At 49.1% G+C, this 16,259-nt stretch overlaps 1 protein-coding gene across 1 annotated transcript in view; it reads right to left on the reverse strand.

Annotated features, from left to right (window-relative positions):
• LOC138383660 (NACHT domain- and WD repeat-containing protein 1-like) overlaps nucleotides 1-6,289 on the reverse strand; it is a 50,690-nt gene extending 44,401 nt beyond the window's left edge. Inside the window, 3 exon segments of the mRNA XM_069468661.1 lie at nucleotides 3,895-4,011; nucleotides 6,210-6,244; nucleotides 6,247-6,289. Of these exon segments, the coding sequence (XP_069324762.1) occupies nucleotides 3,895-4,011; nucleotides 6,210-6,244; nucleotides 6,247-6,289 (195 nt within the window).
• Between the last annotated feature and the right edge of the window lie 9,970 nt (nucleotides 6,290-16,259).

The following is a 16,259-nucleotide window of genomic DNA, read 5'->3' on the forward strand; positions in this document are numbered from 1 at the left end:
GAAGGAGGCACAGGTGTCACCACCGAGACACTGAGCTTTGTGACGGTGGGTGAGGCCCGCTGAACTCATAAAAATGAGACTGCAGCCAATAGCATCGTGATAATTACACTAAGTGCAGGCAGAGGTGGGGACCAGTGGCTCACGCCTGTAATCACCACACTTTGGGAGGCAGAGGTAGGAGCATCGCTGGAGGCCAGAAGTTCAAGACCAGCCTGGGCAACATAGTGAGACCTCATCTCAAAAATAAAATGAAAAAATTAGCTGGGCATAGTGGCAGGCACCTGTAGTCTCAGCTACTTGGGAAGTTGAGGCCGGAGGATCACTGGAGCCCAAGAGTTCGAGGCTGCAGTGAGCTGTGGTTGTGCCACTGCACTCCAGCCTGGGTGACAGAGCAAGACCCTGTTTCTAAAACAAACAAACAAAAAACACCAAAAATGCTCTGGTCTGTGGGATCAGAGCGAGGGAAATAGGAGGAGGTCCCTCCAGGAACAAGCCTCAGAGCTCTGGAGGCACCAGGGCTGCTGGTGGCCCGAGAGAGCAGAGCCTCTTAGCAGCAGTGCCATGGGGAGCTGTCCCCGGACTGGGTGCTGCCTAATGACTTATTTACCAGAGAGACACCTCTCCAAGGGCCCCCTCACATCTCTGATTTTCGTGGAAACTCCCCCAGATCAGAATCTTGGAGCAGAATCATGCTGTGCCTCTGGGACAACAGAGGGGTGATGGTGGGTTCAGAAGGAAAGCAGAAAGTAAGTAGACCTTAGCCAGCCACCGGACCTTCTGGAAGGTTCCAAGGCTGGTTGGTCAGGCCTGGAAGAAGCTCAGGGATCATCCTCCATTTCCCCATGCAGCCTGGAAGCCACGTTGTGCTTTTCGCTGCCTGCAATTTGGGTTGCAAAACCAAATTCCTCCTGGAATTCTTTTTCCTGAGTTAGAAGACCGGGGGAAATAAATCTATGAAGGAGATTTACAAGCAGGGGTGTAGAGCCTTCCAAATGTGAGAATGTATTTTAAAGTGATTACAATGAAAACAGAGTGGTGCCCACATGCCATGGAAGTGTGGGACAAAGGAATGAACATTCAGGCTCAACCCTATCTAAACGCTAATACATAAATCAAAAAAACTTCGTACATTCTGTGATATTGTTATACGTACACATATAGATGGTTTCTTGTGCACCGATCCTGGCTCATGAATCTCATAGCCCTTTTTTCCCCTCTGTGTGCTCACTGGTGTCTTGTCCCCTTCCCACTGCACCCCCTCTGTCACCATATCAACCCCTGGCCCACAATTAATGGTTTGGGCTGTTACTGTCAAATGACACTCCAGTGTCTTGATTTATTACACCACGAGGTAAGTCCAGATACATACAAGAACTATGACATTTTCTCTCATAAATTCTAGAGCAGGGGCCAGCAAGCTACAGTCCATTGGGCAAGCTACAGTCCACTGGGCAAGCTACAGCCTTTTGTTATAATGTTGGATACTTTATGTCCAAAAAGCAGCCTCAGGAAACAGAATTTCTCTCTGCCCTTCTCCTGCCCTCCTTCCTGCTCCTTTCTCTCCGAGGCAGGAACCGTCCCCTCCCTTTCTGCCTCAGAGCTGCCCAGACATTCTCTGACCTACCTTGTCTGACTGCAGACCCCCATTTCAGAAGCGGTCCTGCCCCACACCCTGGAGGAAGGAGTGCTGCCCAGAGAGGCCAAGAGGGACGTGGACAGACAGGCCCTGCTGGTTTCCCCGCTCCGTCTGGGAGTGTTGGATCACGCCCTCGTTGTCCAGCCACATTGCTACTCGGCTGCAATCAGGCCTGTCCAATGGGGGTTCCATAAAAGGCACAAGAGGAGGGGTTTGGGGGTCGCTGAACACGTGGAGCTTCCTGGAGGATGGTGCACTGCCCCCGGGGAGGACGCGGAAGCTCCACGCCCCTTCTCCACGCATCTCTTGATCTGTGTGCTTTGCAGGGTCCTGTATACTAAACCCAGTAACTAAGTGTTTCCCTGAGTTCTGTGAGCCGCTCTAGCAAGTTAATTGAACCCAAAGAGACGGTTGTGGGAACCCCGCCTTGAAGCTGCTCAGCTAAGGTTCCAGAGGCATCTGAAGGTGGGGGGCCGTCTTGTGGCACTGAGCCCCCCCCCCCTCGTGGGATCTGACTGTCTCCAGGCGGATCGGGTCTGCACGGAAGTGGAGGACGCCCAGCAGGTGTCCGCTGCAGGACCGGCTGCAGGCTTGCTGGTGGGGAGAAGCCCACACACGTTTGGTCACAGAAGTCTGTGTTGATTGCCGTCGAGGTGTGAGGACAGAGGGAAACACAGTTCCTGTTTTTTCCACTCACCGCTTCCCTGCCTGGATCTTAGTTTTATTCTCCTAGGGAGGCCTCATCTCTAAGCACTGCCGCCACAACTTTCTGCAAAGCTAGAAGACTTCTAACCTGCGCTGTCCGATATGGTGGCCGCCAGCCATGGCTGTGCATTTAGTACAACCCAGAAATGAAGATTTAAATTTCATTTGATTTTAATTTATTTAAAGTTCAATTGCCACATGTAGTTTTTGGCTACCACATTGGACAATGTAATTCTAAGGCCAAACAATTCTTCTTTATTTTTCTTCTTCCACTAGAAAACAGCTTTTAGAAAGGGAACCACTCTCTCTACTTTCTGATTCATTTTCAGGAGAGGTTCCACACGGCTTTTCCTCTTATCTGAAGTTGCTCAAAGCTTCCTCTGAGTACGGTATATTAAGCAAAAATACTTTCTTCACTTTTCTTTTCTTTCTTCCTTTTTTTTTTTTTTTTTGAGACAGGGTCTCACTCTCTTGCCCAGGCTGGAGTGCAGTGGTGTCATTATAGCTCACTACAACCTCAAAACTCCTAGGCTCAAGTGATCCTCCTGCCTCAGCCTCCCAAGTAGCAGGGACACAACCCCTGGCTATTTTTTCTATTTTTAGTAGAGACTGGGTCTTGCTCTTGCTCCGGCTGGTCTTGAACTCCTAACCTCAAGTGATCCTCCTGCCTCAGCCTCCAGAGTGCCAGGATTACAGGCATGAGCCACTGTGCCCAGCCCCTTTCTTTACTTTTTTCCTCTTTACTGTCTAGAATAGATGTCAGAAACTTTTCCCCAAAAGGACCAGAGAGTCAATATTTTTGGCGTTGCAAATCAGATGGTCTCCATCAAAACAACTCAGGTCTGCCATTATAGCTCAAAGGCAGCTCTAGAAAATGTGTACACAAATGGACATGGCTGTGTGCCAATAAAGCTTTATTTACAAAAGCAAGCAATGGGCTGAATTTGCCCAGTGGACTGTAGCTTGCTGGCCCCTGCTCTAGAATTTATGAGAGAAAATGTCATAGTTCTTGTATGTATCTGGAACTTGGTGGTGTAATAAATCAAGACTCTGGAGTATCATTTGACAGTAACAGCCCAAACCATTAATTGTGGGCCAGGGGTTGATATGATGACAGAGGGGGTGCAGTGGGAAGGGGACAAGACACCAGTGTGCACACAGAGGGAAAAAAAAATTCCCAAGACCCAATGGGTTTCTACCTTCTTTATGGTTTTCCAGGATCCCAAAGTTCCACAGATATGAAGTGGATGGGGTGGGAAAGGTGGCAGAAGGTCCAGATCAAATTCTAAGATTCCATTCTGCTTCGACACTGTACTCCCCAGCTCACCTGGTGCTTCCATTTGACAGTTAATGCCTGGATCCCAGCTAGCTATGCAGAAAAGAGTGCTGTGATCAATTAGCAATGTCTGCCACGGGCAGGCTATAGAAAAAGGGTATGATCGCATAAACGCCACCCACTTCCTTCCATTGATCAGCTGGGCTAGGGAGCAGAGGCTATATCCTAGTGATGGAATGAGGAGTAAGAGCTAACCCGTCCCTCCGAAGAGACTCACAACAAAAGCAGGTCCTATGGATGTTTTCTGACACCGGTCAACCTCCTCCAAGCAGAGTTCTGTGGTCAGGTGTTTGGTGGCCTCAGTGTGCTGCATACCCCACCTCAGATCAACGACCTGAGGATTACAAGCACCGGTTGTCAGGGAGGTGGCATGACAGGTGATTTTTTTTTTGATTCCCTTTGACAAAAGCATAAACTTTCTTTCAGTACTTTTTGACAGCCTCTCGCTGTAGTGGGATGTCTGGATTAAAAGACATTGAACAAAACCCATAAGCTCAGTGTAATCCTGAGAAAAACATCAGACAGACCAGACTGGGGGAAAGGGTAATGTCTACGGTGCCCTTCCAGTCCTCCCTAACACTGCCAAGGGCATGAGCAGCAAGGAGACTGAGAAACGGTCCCAGACCAGAGGACACTAGGGTGACATTACAACTAAATGCAATGGGATATATCCTGGGCGGGATCCCTCTAGCAGAAAGAGGATTTAGATGGAGGACTGGCAATATCTGAATAAAGTCTGGAGGTTGGTTAATATAATAGTAATGTACTAATGTCAGTTTGATAGTTGTAACAAAGTTACAACTATGGTAACATTGTTGGTTGTACCACCCTTAGGCAAGATGTTAGGCGTTATGGGAAACGGGTGTGAGATACATAAGAATCCTCTTTACAGTCTGCACAAATTTCCTGTAATCTAAATTCCAAAATCAAAAGTTTATTTAAAAATCACATTTAGCTGGGCATGGTGGCACATGCCTGTAGTCCTAGCTACTGGGGAGGCTGAGGTGGGAGGATCTCTTGAGTCCAGGAGTTTGAGACCAGCCACCTGGGCAATATGGCAAGACTCTGTCCCCCCTCCCCCCCAAAAAAGAAAATTAAACATAAAAAATGGTTTTTAAATGAGTAAGGTTTTTAAATAAAAGAAAGAAAACAATATTGGATAAACTTTTTTTTTAAAAAGGAACTTGGGTGTTTTCAAACTGTGCTTTTGAAAGTGAAGACATGTTCACACTTGTTTGCAGAGCTTTCTTTGCAAAGGACGGTGGTTAGTTTGGCCAGAATTGGACGTGGCAAGATCTCCTTGGCAACCCATACTTGTGGTCCCTTTCTGCCTGCTCAGGAGAGGGGGGCTGGGCTGACCCTGCAGAAGGCTGGGGTGAGGGGAATACAATGGGGGCAGGAACAGTCCCTGCCCCCTTGAATTCTTTAGCACGGAGAGAAAGACACACGAATTCCTAACCTACTACAGTGTGCGGTAAAAGGCCAGCAGTACTGAATGTGACTGCAGGAAGAGGGGGAGAAGCGATTAGTTGTGGGAACAGGAAACGAAGTGGGGCCAGGGACCAGCCTCCAGCAAGAGCTCCTGTCTGCCAACAAGGCTGTTTTAGGATATCTACAACATCCGCCTCAGAGTCCGGAGAGGGCTTTAAAGAGACGAGCACAGAGCATTTCAATGCAGTTCTCCATGCAGATGTTTTCCCTTTTAGTGCCTCTGACATTGAACTATGTCTCATGATCACGGGCAGGGCAGAGTGGAATTGCCAGCACCGCTTTTTTCTTGGTAATAAATATATCAACTATGGTGTATCTTTTAACCAAGGGGGACTTGGATGCGATGAATCACTGTCGTCAGTGGCAAGGCGGCAGCCACTGAGAGTCTCAGCCATTTAAGCTGAGACTCCAAGGATGATTCATCATTTTCCATGTGGAAACGTGCAGGGACATCCCCTGCCAGGGATTGGTGCCAGGACACACTGTTTGGGGTCCATGGTGGCTGTGCCCAGCAGGCATATCATTAGTGCTCCAGAAAAAGGCGTGTCCCACCTCCACACCCACCCCCCCACATCCTGTAGCTCTCCTTCTGCTCCTCCTGAAGCGCCCCGGTGTGTACAGGGCCAGGAGGTTCCGAGAACAGGACAAAAACAGCCACAGCTCACACCTGTAATCCCAGCACTCTGGGAGGCCGAAATGGGAGGATTGCTTGAGGCCAGGAGATCGAGACCAGACTGAGCAACATAGCAAGACCCCATCTCTACAAAAAATAGAAAAATTAGCCAGGCATAGTGGCATGCACCTGTGTCCCAGCTACTCAGGAGGCTGAGATGGGAGGATCACTTGAGCCCAGGAATTTGAGGCTGCAGTGAGCTATGATGACATCATTGCACTCTAGCCTGGGCAACAGAGCAAGACCCTGTCTCAAAAAACGTACATATATATATATATATATATATATATATATATCTCGTTATGAACTTCCAGACTCAATAGTAAAGCATAGAACGGAGCATGGAGCCCAGGGTGACTTCCTGTTACCTCGAACATCAAGCCGTGCTTCTGGCAGAAGGTTTGCACTTCGGGGTAAGCGGTGCCCTGCAGGGCTTCCCTCTCTGCATCCATATCTGCAAGGAAGAGCACAGAGGGGGTCAGGAGGAAGGACCCAGAACTCTTCCCAGCTCCACAGATCTGCTTTGAACCTCGGTGGCAGCCCCCCACCCCCAATACCCACTAAGGTACCCCCTAAGGCTGGAGTCCTTCACACAGCAAATCAAGATACAAAAATAGTGTGCTAAACCCAGGGAGGCTTACCATCCCGGATGGCCTGGAACTTTCCTGGGGTTAGCTCTAAAAAGCCCACATCTCAGCAAAACCCTCAGGCCTGGGTTAACCAAGATGGCTGGTCACCACCCCTGGGTTAGGGTTGCCAGATATTATACAGGACGCCCAGTTGAACTTGCATTCCAGATAAACTTGTTAGCATAAGTATATCCCATTCCAGCATTATTTGGGATGTACTTATACTAAAGGGTTATTTGTGGTTTGTCTGAGATGTAAATTGAACTGGATGTTCTGGTTTTGTGATTGTTTTGGGGTTTTGTTTGTTTGTTTCTGCTAAATATGGCAACCCCACTCACTGTAAACCTGGATCCTAAGACCTTCTCCACCACTAACTTCACTGTGTAGCCTTGTGCCAAGTGTCAGCTTATCCTCAGTTTAACCATCTGTAAAATGGGAGTGATGCTTCTGCTTGGCAGGGCTAGAAGCTCCCCAAAGTCAAGAACCTCCACTTGCTGTGGTCGTTGCTGCATTTTCAACACTCAGCACAGGTGCTCAGAAAATGTTGGTTGGATCACTGAATCCTACAAGTACAAGCACAGACTGCAATGTGGGCATTGAAGAAACATTTGTTTTTTCCATGTGGCCAGAAGGGAGGTCATTTGGGTGTCCATGAAAGAAGCTCCCCAAAGCCACTGGCCCAGAAAACCTACCCCCTCAAAGAAATAAAATATTTTTTGAAAAGCTGCCAGGTGCAGTAGCACACACCTGTGATCCCAGCTACTTGGGGAGCTGAGGCGGGAGGATCGCTTGAGGCTGAGAGTTTGAGACCAGCCTGGACAACATAGTGAGACCCCCATCTCTAAAATAATATAAATAAATCAATAAGAGAAAGAAAAAAAAAAAAAAAAGCACAAAAGAAAGCTGCCCAAATCCTAGCACTGGAGTTGACCTGAACACCAGTCTTGGATCTGTCTCGTATCTAAATATTTTCATCGCTTTCCTCATCTGGGATGTGGTACAATTGTGGCCTGCCTTACAGACTCCACAGGCTATTTAAATGTGTCCATAAAATATTTATTAGGCAGTTACCTTATGCCTGGACCTTTGCTACAGATCCGAGTAAAATGACAAACAAAACACATATGTAATCAACGTGGTGTGCTAGAAGCCGGCCCCTACTGGCTTCAGAGAGCTGATTGCTAAATCTTCAGAAATTTCATGAGCCATTTGTTAATACAGCAATTATTAAAAATTACATTAAATCAATGTAAAAATTAAAAGCAGAACTTACAATGGAATACATGATATTAAAGGCAGAAATAGAAAATACTCAAAAGTCATCACCCCCAAATTATTTTACTACATTTGGCTGTGAACACTACACTGGAGGTTGTTTACAAATATCGATTGATTTGGCAGGGGGGCGGGGCTGGAGAAGCAGCATCCCCCATAACGCTGATACCCTCTGCCTCCCTTCCCCAAATAAATAAAAAAAAAATTGATTTGGCATCAGAGAAATATTAGATAGTGGTGTGCTACCACACAGCTCTGCCCAACTTTGTGTTCAAGTGAAGTCCATTGGCAGCTTGAAATTGACTGTGGTGGGAGCATTTACGCCACAGAAATTGGCAGACAAAAAAAAAAAAAAATGAAATTAAAAAAAACACTGGAGGCCGGGCACGGTGGCTCAGGCCTGTAATCCCAGCAGTCTGGGAGGCGGAGGCCAGAGGATCCCTTGAGCTCAGGAGTTCGAGACCAGCCTGAGCAAGAGTGAGATCCCGTCTCTACCAAAAAGAAAAGGGAAAAAAACCCAGCCGGGCTTTTCAGGCGCACACCTGTAGTCCCAGCTACCCGGAAGCTGAGGCAGAAGGGTCAGAAAAAAGAAAAAAAAAAAAACTTGGAGAGCATTTGCCAGGACATCATGCTATATAGTCTTTGCCCTCACGGAGTTTACAGCCCAATTGGGAAACTTACACATAAATGAAATGATTGAAATTAAAAAAAAATAATTGGAATTTATGAAGAGTGCTGTCAAAAAACCCTGAGTGAGCTGGGCTAGAGAAGAACAATGACAAACCTATTAGACTGGGGGACAGGGAGGGGCTCCCTGAAGAGGGGGTGTTTATGCTAAGACCCAAAGGATGGGAAGAAGGAAAAGAAAGATCTCTGAAGGTGAAGGTCTTTATATGGGGTCCAGAGCTTCATGGGCTGCGGGACCTGTCGGAGGCAGCGTGGCTCCAGCACATGGTGGGAGAAGATCATATGAGATAAACGTAAGGAGGTGAGCAGCGTCCGGTCACACAGGGCCATGGATCTGTGGCAAGGCTCTGGCACTTTTTAAGCCTAGCACATAGTACGTTCATCATAAATGTTACTTGCAACATCATATACCTGCCACCTATAGCAACTCTATCAGGTCTGGCTCTTAGTCTGGTTTATCGAGGAGGAAACAGAGGGTCCAGGAGGATCCCTCTCACTGGTTCCCACGTTGGTCACTAGCCGAGCTGCATGCACATCCAGGTCTCTGCCCATTGCCCTAACTGCCCCTGAGAGTGCCTGCAGGCACTAAGTCCCCAGCCCTGCCCTGCTCCTTACCTGACACCGTGGAACTGATGAAGATGGTCACACCGCAGGACGGAGGCGCTGGGAGGGGGCCCACCTGACCTTGGAGAAGCCGCCGGCGGGTGCCTGGGCTAAGGGGGCTGACACTCATTGCTGCCCACCCAGCTCGATAATTCTTCCCTGGGAAAGGGCCCAGGGTTCAGCGACCTCACGCCGGTAGCCCAGCAGTCTTCCTGGGAGGCCGGCCGGCAGTGCCGTCTGCAGCGGGGCACCTGTCTCGCCTCCCACGGCCCCGCGGCGTCCTGCAGCCCCCAGCACCTCCAGCGACCCGGGGAGTTGAACCAGCTGCTCCCCACTGCCCTCGCCGGTCTGTAAGTGCTACCGGGTGGACATTAGACAGTGGCCTCCCAGCCACGGCCTCTGGATGTTGTCTCCTCGACGCACAGGCTCCCTCCCCAGCTCCCAGCCCTGAGCGCTCAGTGGTAGCCACAGCAACGGTGGTTTCCTGGCACTGGGTGTTGGGGCCCAGGGACCAGCCAGCCTCTCAAACACCTGGGTCCCCCGGGGCCTCCCTGTCAGTGGAGCCTGAGCCCCGGTGTGCACGGGGAGAGGCCGGGAGCTGTGCCCAGCCCCGGCAGCAAAGGTGAGAGGGACACTCGCCCACCAACCGGGAACAGTCCTTCCAGGTCCAGGCACTGTGTGTACTATTTATTTATACTTTTTAGAGATAGGGTCTCCCTCTGTCACACAGGCTGCAATGTAGTTGTGCAATCATAGCTCACTGTGACCTCAAACTCCTACGCTCAAGCTATCCTCCCACCTCAGTCTCCTGAGTAGCTGGACTACAGGTGCATGCCACTCAGCTAATTTTCCCTTTCTTTCTTTTCTTTTCCTTTTCTTCATTTTTAGACAGGGTCTCACTCTATCGCCCTGGGCTAGAGTGCAGTGGTGTCATCATAGCTCACAGCAACCTCAAACTCCTGGGTTCAAGCAATCCTCCTGCCTCACCCTTCCAAGTAGCTGGGACTACAGGTGTGCACCACCATGCCTGGCTAATTTTTTTCTGTTTTTAGTAGAGATGGTGTCTCACTCTTGCTCAGGCTGGTCTCAAACTCCTGACCTCAAGCAATCCTCCCTCCTCAGCCTCCCAGAGTGCTGGGATTAGAGGCAGGCGCCGCCACGCCTGGCCATGTGTGCTATTTAAACCATCGGTTCTCATATAGGGGACTTTCTGCCCTCAGGGGACACTTGCAATGTCTGGAGACAGTTTTGGTTGCCACGACTGGTGGGAAGGGTTTCACCAGCGTCTGGAGGGTGGAGGTCACAGATATTGCTTAACACCCTAGAAGGCACAGGACAGTCCCCACCACAAAGAAAGACCTGTTCCAGGTGGTCAGCAGTGGCGAGAAACCAGCTTTAAATCTTTGCCTGCTGGATGCGTGGAGACTGAGACCAGCTCTCTTTGACAAGGAGGGAGATTGGCAAGCCTCTGAGTGGTGACAAAGGACCTACTGGTGTCAAACTGAGACATGCTCTTTGAAATACTCAGCAGCATATGCTATATGTCCAGGGAAGACTCATGATTCAACATTATTGAAAATGCCCTGGGGGCCTGACCGTTGCCCCCCTCCTGTCAACTGTACCCACCCACCGCTGGAAGCAGAGAGAACAGACGACACCTTGGCATCCGTGCGCCTGGTTTGAACGCTGGCTCCTCCATCCCTTTCCTGGGGGGTTTATGTAAGGGGCTTCAGCCACACGGTCTGTGAAATGGGAACGAGAACCACTCAGGACACTCAGAGGCAATAGGCAATGGAGTGCAATGTGTTGACAGATCAAGGTCAATGCCAAAATCCACCATGAACACCACAATAATAAGGCAGGTGGGGGATGGGTCTGTACGTGCCCAGTGTGTAGTGGGCACCCGATAAACAGTGATATCGCTTCTACTGAACAACCTGGGCTTTTTCATATACCTTTGTGCCTTTGTCCATATTATCCTTTCTGCCTCAACTTCCCTTCCCTGCCTTGTCCGCGCAAGAAAGACTCTGCCACTCAGGGGTCACCCAGACCCTCCTCAGGTTCAACGATTTGCTAGGAGGACTCTGAGAATTCAGAAAAGCTGTTATACTCATGGTTGCGGTTTATTACGATGAACTTCCAGGTGTCTCCTCCCAATGAGGTTGTGTGAACAGTGCTTAAGTTTTCAAGCAACGACATGTGCCAACATGCATGGTGTACTACTAACCAGGGAACCCTGCCCTGAGCTTTGGTGTCCAGGGTTTTTATTGGAGGTTGATCATGTAGGCAAGGTTGACCACCTGCATGGCTGACTGCAATCTCCAGCACGTCCAGGGCTCAGCTGATACCATGCGACCCAAAGCTCACACCATAAATCACTTTGTGACTGTCTAGTGTGACTCAAGACCCTCCAGGCAAACAAAGACACTCTTATCAGACAGGATATTCCAAGGAGGTAGAGGTCAACTCCCAGGAGGAGGTCAAGCAATAAACCTTTAATGTGCGGGGTGTGGACAACCCAGGCCTCCTGAGTTAATCCTTTAGTCAGCAGTAGCGACACATTAAGTGGAGTTGACTGTCACCATTTGACAGATCGGAATACTGAGGCTCAGAATGAGAAATTTCTCACTAGCCTGAAGGGCAGAGTTGGGGAGTGAGGGCTGGTCTGGCCCCCACCCCAAAGCCAACCTGGCCATCCAGCCACCTTCCCACAATGCACCTGGACCTTCCAGTTTGGCCACACCCCACTGACTTCTCTGAGGCCCCGGTTCTGGGCTCCAGTGTCAGTCCAGACCTTCTCTTAGCACCTCATCTCACCCATCTCTAGACCTTGAATTTGCCTGCACCGTAATTTCTGTTCCTTCCCCCCTTTCCCTGGGTCCCAACAGGCTCCTTGGACCTATCTCCGCTGTATGGCTGCATATGGCTGTGACCCCTCGGTGATGCCTCTTGATGTTCATAGGAGGATCAGAAGGCTTTGACCTTGACTTTGACCCTGGCTTTCTTTCTATTCTCTAAACTGGGCTTTCTCAATCTCACCATGACTGATACTTGGTGCCAGATCATGCTCTGCGGCGGGGCTTGTCCTGCGCATTGTAGCATAGCATATCTTGAGTAGCATCCCTGGCCTCCACCACTGCCCCAACTGCCAAAGTTCCAACAATTAAAAAATATCTCTGGACACTGCAATGTCCCCCAGGGGGCAGAATTCCCCCTGTCTGAGAACCCCTGGTCTAACGCATCTAGCTTATTTCAGCCTCAGGGCCTTTGCACGTGCCATACCTGAAGTCTCCATCCCGTATCCTTTCGTGTCGTTCACATTTCAGCTTAAATGTGAACTCCTGAGGAGCTCTCACTGCCCATCCATTGCTCAATGTCCCCTTAAGTCACTCCCGATGCCATCATCCTATTTTAATTTTCTGCATGGTACTCACCACCAGCGGATATGTTTCTGCTTGTTTACTGTTTGTCCTGTAAGAACATGAATTCCATGAACACAAGGATCTTGTCGGCCAAAATAGGTGTGCCTGGTGCATAGTAGGTGCTCAGTAAATAATCGTCACATCAAAGGGCTGATCCATGACTGTTTCGTCTTTCTCTGCTCTTGTGTGTTACTGCAGACAGCTGAGCAAGACTGAACTGCCCCAGGAAGGACAGAGGCCCTCTGCAGCGCCTGCCTCCTTGGCATTCCTTGGGGGCTCCAGCCTCCCTTTTGCTCTTGCTGGTGGTAGAAGGGCCAATTTAGAACCCTCTGGAGAAGTAGGTTGGAGAAGAAATTTTCCTGGGCTCAATGCCACCCGGAAGACACACACCCCTGCAGCAACCCTAGTAACTTTTGTCTTAGCTACTTCATGGGTGTCTTCGTGTCCAATTCTCCCAGCAACTAAGATAATGAAAGGGACTGTTTGGCTCTTGGGTACTGGCTTAGCTGGGCACTCAGCCAGACCTGGTGGTTAACTGTTGTGTGCCAGGCTAATACAGCTGCTCGTAACAGATGCCATTCGTTGAGGGTCTGGGAGGTGCCAGCTGGTTGACATTCCGTGTTGGCAGTCTGCACAACGACCCCAAGAGGCAGACATTAGGATCCTGTTCCATGGAAGGAAAAGAACAAGGTGTAGAGAGATGGAATCCCTTGCCCATGATGCTTCCCCTCTGTGGGCTTGAGTTTTCTCAGCAACCTCCTGGGCTGTGGAGAGAATGAAATGCGTTTACATAGAGAGTGAGCTTTGCAACACGCCTGCATCGTGAGATGGGCGCGAGAGATGCTGGTCATGATTAATTAATATTATTCCTCCTGCCAGTTTCACCCAACAAGTGGTAGAGTCAGGAATCAAACCAAGTTCAGCCTCCAATGTCAAGGTTCCAGCAAGTGTTATTGAAATCTAAGTCTCTAGACTGGGGTTTTCTGTCTTCGATACTGCAAGACATTTAGGGCCAGACTGTTCGTCCTTGTGGGGGCTGTCCTGTGCCACAGAAGGTGTTGAGCCAGCAGCAACCTTGGTCCCCGCCCCTCCCCCCCCATGCAAGTAGCACACACACGCCCCAATTGCAACAGCCACAAATGTAGCCCAATATTGCCAAACTGTCCACTGGGGGCAGAATGTCCCCCCCACCAAGAACCACTGCTCTACCGGTAGTAATAATAATGTTACAATTTTTTTTTTTTTTTTTTTTTTAAGACAGAGTCTCGCTCTGTTGCCTTGGCTAAGTGCAGTGGTGTCATCATAGCTCACTGCAACCTCAGAGTCCTGGGCTCAAGCGATCCTCCTACCTCAGACTCCTGAGTAGCTGGGACTATAAGTGCGTGTCTCTTAAAAAAAAGAAAAGGAGAAAGAAAGAAAATAAGTGTCACAAACAATTTGCCAAAAGGCCCTCAGCAGGGAAGTGAGCTGAGAGTCAAACCCAAATACGATTCTAAAACCCAACAGTCATTGGCTAAACTGGAATCTGTGGATAGTAAAAGAATTCTTGGCAATTTTTTTGAAGTGTGACAATGGTATTGTGGTTCTTTTTTTTTTTTTTTTTTTTTTTTAAAGAGGGTATCTTTTAGGGACACATAATAAAATATTTATAGAATGATAAGATAATTGGTATTTGCTTCAAAATAATACCAGATGGGGAGGTGGATTGGGGTTGAGGGAGGGGGTAATGGTGGCAGGGGCTGGGCCTGCGGGGGGCTCATGACCCCATTCTGCCTACTTTCCTGAGTGTCTGAAATTCTCCAAAGGAAAAGTGTAAAATAGTCTTCAGCTTGTACTCTTAGAAAATAATCACCATTATCGTCACACATTGAGTAGGCTCTGAGCCCCAGGCCAGGAGATTCTAGACTTCCTTTGCTGTCTTGCATGGCTAACATGATCACTGCCACTTTATGGAAAAATCCAGGCTGAGCAATGTTAAGAAACCAAATTAATTAACTCTGAGCCAGGAAGCGCCTGGACTCGGCGTGAGCGGGGAAGCGGCGCCCCCTGGAGCCCATCCTGTGAATGAGCAGAAGGAGCTTGAACCCAGGGCAGGGTGGAGGGAGAGGTAGCAGGTAGCGGAGGTGCTGGCCAGGGAGCACTGCTTGGGGAGGGAGGGCAAAAACAAACAAACAAAATAACAACAATCAAAAAAACAGCAATCGAGAAAATCAATATTTTCTTTGATTTTTTTATTATGTCTAAATACTAAATAATATTTTAATGCAACATTTTAAAAAATCAAAATTAGGCCAAGCACGGTGGCTTATGCCTGTAAACTGTGATGCTGCCCATCTGCAACAAGGGCAGCCGAGGACCAGGCCTGCCAGGACCCCTGCGTGGCATCGGCCCCAGAGGGTCCTCTCCCATCAGCCCTAGGTGTAGACGCCTCAGCCCGCGTCTCCTGTCCGGGCTCAGAGACACTGTGCGCCACACTCTCACACGGCGTTGGGAATGTGCTACAGGAGAAAAAGGCTCGGGAGAGGTGGCTCTTCCCAATACCTTCTAATCCTCTCTGTATATTTCAAGGCCCCACACAAGTCTCTCTCCTCCAGGAAGCCCTCCTGGATCTTCTATAACCCTTCTGTGGGTCCCCATGGCACTTCCTTCCCTTTAGAGCAAGGAACGGACCTTTGCATCTCCGTGCCCCTAGGGCAAACACAGGCACAGACACGCTAAGCTTTAGCCAGTGTTTGTTGAATGAATTCATGTCCGCCCTGATGTGACAGGCTGAATTTTTGCATCACCCCCAGAAATCGATGTGTTGAAATCCTAACTCCTAGTATGATGGTATTTGGAGACGGGGCCTTAGGGAGGTCATTAGAGTTAGGTGAGGTCATAAGGCCGGGATCTTCATGATGAGATTGGTGCCCTGATAAGAAGCACACATTGAGAAAAGGCCATGCGAGGACACACGGAGAAGGTGGCCATCTACAAGCCAGGACGGGCCCTCACCAGACACTGAATCTGCCAGCACCTTGACCTTGGCCTTCCCAGCCTCCAGAGCTGTGACACGTAAATCTCTGTTGTTTAAGGCACCTGGACTATGGGATGTTACGGTAGCAGCTCGAGCTGACTAAGACCCCAAACTTGCTGCAAACCAAGTCACATCATGGAGCAGCTGGGATAGAGCTTGGCATGCTGGATTCCTAGGGCTGTCATCACAAAGGCTAACTCTTCTATTTTTTTGTAGAGACAGGGTCTCCTTCACTCTTGCTCAGACTGTTCTTGAACTTCTGGGTTCAAGCGATCCTTCTGCCTCAGCTTCCCAAAGTGCTGGGGTTACAGATGTGAGCCACTGTGCCTGGCCAGAAAGAATATTTCTCAAGGTATATGTAAGTAATCGGGGAGAGGAATGTCTGGGGAGGAGGAGGAGTCCACACACCACCCCTTGATAACTCTAAATCTTTTCCCACGTGCTTCTGTTATAGCGACCTCATTTTTATTTTTAGGTGCTAATTAGGAGTCCTCTATGGGGGCGCTGTCCTCCAGAACTTTCTGTGATGATGGAAGTGTTCCCTGTCCACCACACGCAGTGACTGAGTGCTTGAAATGGGGCTAATTCCACTGAGAAAGGGAATTTTCAATTTTATGTAATTGTCATCTGTTTAAGTGCAAACAGCCACAGGTAGCCGGTCACTGGTGACCAAATCAGACAGAGCTGCTGCATAGCACTGCGGAAAACATTTTAGGATGTTGGACAAAAAGAGCCAGGTTCCAAAGTCAGTGTAGAGTTTGCAGAAATTATGTTGTCTTTTTTTTT

This window comes from Eulemur rufifrons, chromosome 6 (assembly GCF_041146395.1).
Source record: "Eulemur rufifrons isolate Redbay chromosome 6, OSU_ERuf_1, whole genome shotgun sequence".
Lineage (NCBI taxonomy): Eukaryota > Metazoa > Chordata > Mammalia > Primates > Lemuridae > Eulemur > Eulemur rufifrons.